Raw genomic sequence first — 5,257 nt, 5'->3', positions numbered from 1 at the left:
ACATGTAAACAAACTACGGTGAGTTCAAGGACCGCCAAAATTAGTAGGACAAAACGGGACTCTCCAAATACTCGAATCAGTGAAGCATGTTTAATATAAACAGTGTGTTTTCTAGCAATTAGGGAGGTTTGTGTCATGTTTGTCCTCCAGCAGAAACTATATTAAAACAAAAAATGTACTTTTTTTTCCTCCTATTTTTTCCCATTGTTCATACATTTTTGAAAAAGCTCCAGAGAGCCACTTGGCGGCGCTAAAGAGCCGCGGGTTGTCGACCCCCATCCTAAGTGCAGATCATTTTTCTAACGTCTGCGGCTCCTTCTAAAAATATTACAGAAAACAAAAATAAAGTCGTGAAATAAAAGAGCAATCAAGTGAAATGTCAGGAGAAAAAGTTGCAATGTTCACTAAAAACACAAAGACAGTTTTGTCTTTTAAACGGACTTTGCTCAAAAACTCATAACGAATCAAAATCAATGTTTTGAATTATTGATCTATTAAAGACTCCATTTACTTCACATCAAATGTTACACTTTGAAATATTTTTTTGGGGGGAGGGAGTGCATATTTTTGTGTGTTCACCATAATAAAAATCTTAAGTTTTCTATGACAAAACAAACAAATGTTAAAAAAGTATAATTGACAGATCTGAAGTTGTTTGAGAGGGTTCAGTGTGAAAGTTTAAAAAAAAAAAAAGTATAATTTATTTTTAACACTTTTAGAGTCTCCAATACTTTTAGTGGGATTGTTTTAAACTGTCATTGCTCAAAAAAAATAATAATGAATCAAAATCAATGTTTTGAATTATTGATCTATTAAAGACTCCATTTACTTCACATCAAATGTTACACTTTGAAATATTTTTTGGGGGGAGGGAGTGCATATTTGTGTGTTCACCATCATAAAAACCTTCGGTTTTCTATGACAAAACAAACAAATGTTAAAAATGTATAATTGACAGATCTGAAGTTGTTTGAGAGGTTTCAGTGTGAAAGTAAAAAAAAAAAAAAAAAGTGTAATTTATTTTTAACACTTTTAGAGTCTCCAATAATTTTAGTGGGATTGTTTTAAACTGTCATTGCTCCAAAAATAATAATGAATCAAAATCAATGTTATGAATTATTGTCCTGTTTAAGACTCCAATGAGTTCACATCAAATATTACACTTTGAAAAATATTGTGGGGGAAAATATTTGGTGTTTTCCATAAAAGAAGATATTTTGTGTGTTTGGCATAAACATGTTTGTTTTATGACAAAAAGGCCCAAAATAAATAAATACAATAATAATCAATGAATGTGAGTGTGAATGTTGTCTGTCTATCTGTGTTGGCCCTGCCATGAGGTGGCGACTTGTCCAGGGTGTACCCCGCTTTCTGCCTGAATGCAACTGAGATAGGCTCCAGCGACCCCGAAAGGGACAAGCAGTAGAAAATGGATGGATGGATATATATATATATATATATACATATATACATACACACACACACATATACATATATATATATGTATATGTGTGTGTGTGTGTCTGTTTAGACACTTCTGGTCTAAACAGCCCCCCCCACACCAATGTGTGTGTGTGTGTGATGTTTGGTCCAATGAAGACCTGCAGAACTTGTGGAATTTTCCCAAAATAAGTTTGGAGCAAACAGGCGGCGACGAGGCGCCTTCACAGCGTGCTGGAATGCATAAACACTGTGGACCAGTGTGTACACACACACACACGCACGCACGCACGCACGCACGCACGCACGCACGCACGCACACGCACACACACACACACACACACACACACACCGTCCATCCATCCATCCATTTCCTACCGCTTATTCCCTTTCGGGGTCGCGGGGGGCGCTGGCGCCTATCTCAGCTACAATCGGGCGGAAGGCGGGGTACACCCTGGACAAGTCGCCACCTCATCGCAGGGCCAACACAGATAGACAGACAACATTCACGCTCACATTCACACACTAGGGACCATTTAGTGTTGCCAATCAACCTATCCCCAGGTGCATGTCTTTGGAGGTGGGAGGAAGCCGGAGTACCCGGAGGGAACCCACGCATTCACGGGGAGAACATGCAAACTCCACACAGAAAGATCCCGAGCCTGGATTTGAACCCAGGACTGCAGGACCTTCGTATTGTGGGGCAGACGCACTAACCCCTCTGCCACCGTGAAGCCCCCACGCACACACACCGTCCCCTAAACAAATGACTTGTCAGCATCCAAACGGCAGACTGGTGGTGACGTCACAAGCACGCAGTTAGACGTTCCATCACGTGACTGTGCTCACGTTCAGGACCACCCGGCTCACTTTATGGCAAATTCCTTTTCTTTTCATATTTAAAAATGAAATTTTAAATGAATTAAAAAAAAACAACAACAAATCATCCAGATTGGGTTCATTTGAAGCTAAAAACAGTAATGGAAAACAAACTTTTTCTCCCGTGTGAAGGACTATTAACTAGAGATAAAGAACGGTTCGATTTTTTTTTTCATAAAATGACATCCAGCAATCTGCAACAATAAAAAAAAAAGGACCAAAAACAGAAAACTTTTTTATAATCCGACACGAAACCGGAAGTAATTTACAAACCCAACAGTGGCACTTCCGGTTCCGAATAGGAAAAAAAAAAGGTCGTTTTTTATTCCTTTTCAGCAGACTTGAATGATTTTTGTTGTGAAATGAAACCCTTTTAAGATGTACTTTTTGCTCTTTGACACCGAAAGAGAAGAACGCTTTGTATTTCAAACGATGTATTTGCATTTAAAAAAAAAATCAGATTAAAAAAAGCCATTCACGAAACGAAAATATCAGTGAATAAAGTACACACTGACTCGTGGAATTGTTGGATTGAAAATAAAACCGGAACAGGAACAAATGACATATTTTGGAACAATGATAGAAGTATGGTACATACTGACGCATGCGCATATAACACAGTGTGTGTTTAGACAGCAGATTGATGAGTCTTCTTGTCATGCTGCCCCCTGGTGGTCAAAGATATTACACTTTACACCTTAATCTAAGGTGTTTTGTATTATTTGTGTATGAAATATATGTTGTTAATATTCCAAAATAACCTGACGGCTCCTCTTGTTGTCCTTGGACGTCATCACATGATCTTGGCGGCAGTCAGGCTGCCCAGTGGGCGTCTTGTCTCCTCACACGCAGGTGACAAACCTGCAGTGTGTGTGTGTGTGTGTCACACTTCTAACTGGCTGCTTGTTGTCACATGACCTCACTATGACGACATCACGTGCGTGTGTAGAAACTAGGGCTGAGAATCTCTGGGTGTCCCACGATTCGACTCAATATCGATTCTTGGGGTCAAGATTCAATAATATATCGATTCAAAAACGATATTTTTCCGATTGAAAAGGATTGTGTATTCATTCAATACATAGATTTCAGCAGGATCTACCCCAGTCTGCTGACATGCTAGCAGAGTAGTAGATTTTTTAAAAAGCTTTTATAATTATAAAGGACAATGTTTTATCAACTGATTGCAATAATGTAAATTTGTTTTATCTATTAAACGAACCAAAAATCTGACCTATTTTATCTTTGTGCAAACATTGGACACAGTGTGTTGTCCAGCTTATGAGATGCCATGCAAGTGTAAGCCACTGTGACACTATTGTTCTTTTTTTATTATTTTTCTAAATGTCTAATGATAATGTCAATGAGGGATTTTTAATCACTGCTATGCTGAAATTATAACTAATATTGATAATGTTGTTGATAATATTCATTTTTGTTTCACTACTTTTGGTTTGTTCTGTGTGGTGTTTGTGTCTCCTCTCAATTGCTCTGTTTATTGCAGTTCTGAGTGTTGCTGGGTCAGGTTTGCTTTTGGAATTGGATTGCATTGTTATGGTATTGCTGTGTAGTGGTTTGTTGGATTGATAAAAAAAAAAAAATCGATTTAAAAAAATTGAGAATCAATTCTGAATTGCACAACGTATTCGATTCGGTTTTTTCCCACAAACCTAGTAGAAACCCTTTTGTTTACCTGACGTCACTCGACCAATCAGAGGAGCTTTAACTTTTCACTTCGTCAACTTGAACTAGTTGAATATATACTAGTCACCACCAGAGGGCGCCACTCCCTTTAACACGGAAGAAGTCAACATTTTAATCGAGCTAATTAAGTCTTTTGACCTCTGCCCTCCACAGACACGTGACGACAGTCAGGTATAATGTCAACAAATGATTGACAGCGGAACATTCCACTATCAGTCAGTTTTTACACTAAAAGCTGCGCTTTTATTTTGGCAAACTCTGTCCGGAAGTGCCTCATCGAAAAGACTTTGTGTCAACTTCGACGAAAGTCTCGAGGTCTCCGCGTCGATCGATCGAGTCAGTTGGCACATGCGCACTTGCACTCGGAGACGACGGGGTATCGAACCGGGATCCAGGCGCACCTGAGCGCCGCCTTCCGGTGCAAGCAGCGCCACCTGAGCAGGGTGAGGTGCGAGGAGCGCGCCGGCCTGCAGTGCATGCCCTCCGGCATGGAGCAGGAGCGCTCGCCGGAGCAGCTTCCCGCCTTGACGTAGCGCGGCCAGAAGCGGCTGCCCAGGTCGCTCCAGGCGCGCGTCACCGGGCAGCGGGCGCGCGACCACAGCCACAGTTGCAGCCGCCGCCGCAGCTTCTTGCTCGGCTTCCGCCTCTTGCCGCGCGGCACCTCGAACTCCATGACCCGGATCTCCTCGGGCATGATGCGCGCGTCGGCGCCCGCGTCCTCGTCGCCCGCCGCCGCGTCCTCGTCGCCCGGCTCGCGCACGGACATGAGGCGCGCGTCAAAGTGGGCGCCCAGCGCGCTCCGCAGCTCCGTCTCGTTCAGGTCCTTCTCCGTGGGGTCCAGCAGCGGGTCCGGGTCCTCCTGGAGCTCCACGACCGGGAGACCGTCGCCGGGCACCGGGCGCAGCAGCAGGCGGTGCTGGCACGCGCAGCCCGTGGACAACACGAGCGTCAGCAGCAGCCACGGGAGCACCGCCATGTCCGCCATGTCCGCGCTGGTCCTCCCGGCTCACGTCCTGGGACTCAGTCCGCGTCCGTGGACGTCCTCTCCTCATCTTCATCTTCTTCTCCCCGCCGCGCCCAAATAGGACTGGCTGGGCGGTGACGTCACGTGGACCGGCCTCCACGCGCGCGCAATGAAAAACTTTGGGGCTTTTTTTTGTGGAACCAAATCCCAAAATTATATCCATCCATCCATTTACTACCGCTTGTCCCGTTTGGGGTTGCTGGAGCCTAT

At 43.6% G+C, this 5,257-nt stretch overlaps 1 protein-coding gene across 1 annotated transcript; it reads right to left on the bottom strand.

The window, feature by feature from the left end:
• Window positions 1-2,470: 2,470 nt before the first annotated feature.
• On the bottom strand, window positions 2,471-5,257 carry nog3 (noggin 3). The gene has a single exon (XM_061877200.1). It carries the CDS (start codon window positions 5,006-5,008, stop codon window positions 4,361-4,363), a length of 648 nt encoding a protein of 215 aa, XP_061733184.1. The 5' UTR covers window positions 5,009-5,257; the 3' UTR covers window positions 2,471-4,360.

The sequence above is a fragment of the Nerophis ophidion genome, linkage group LG17 (assembly GCF_033978795.1).
Source record: "Nerophis ophidion isolate RoL-2023_Sa linkage group LG17, RoL_Noph_v1.0, whole genome shotgun sequence".
In the NCBI taxonomy this organism is placed as follows: domain Eukaryota; kingdom Metazoa; phylum Chordata; class Actinopteri; order Syngnathiformes; family Syngnathidae; genus Nerophis; species Nerophis ophidion.
This window is presented reverse-complemented; position numbering and strand designations above follow the sequence as displayed.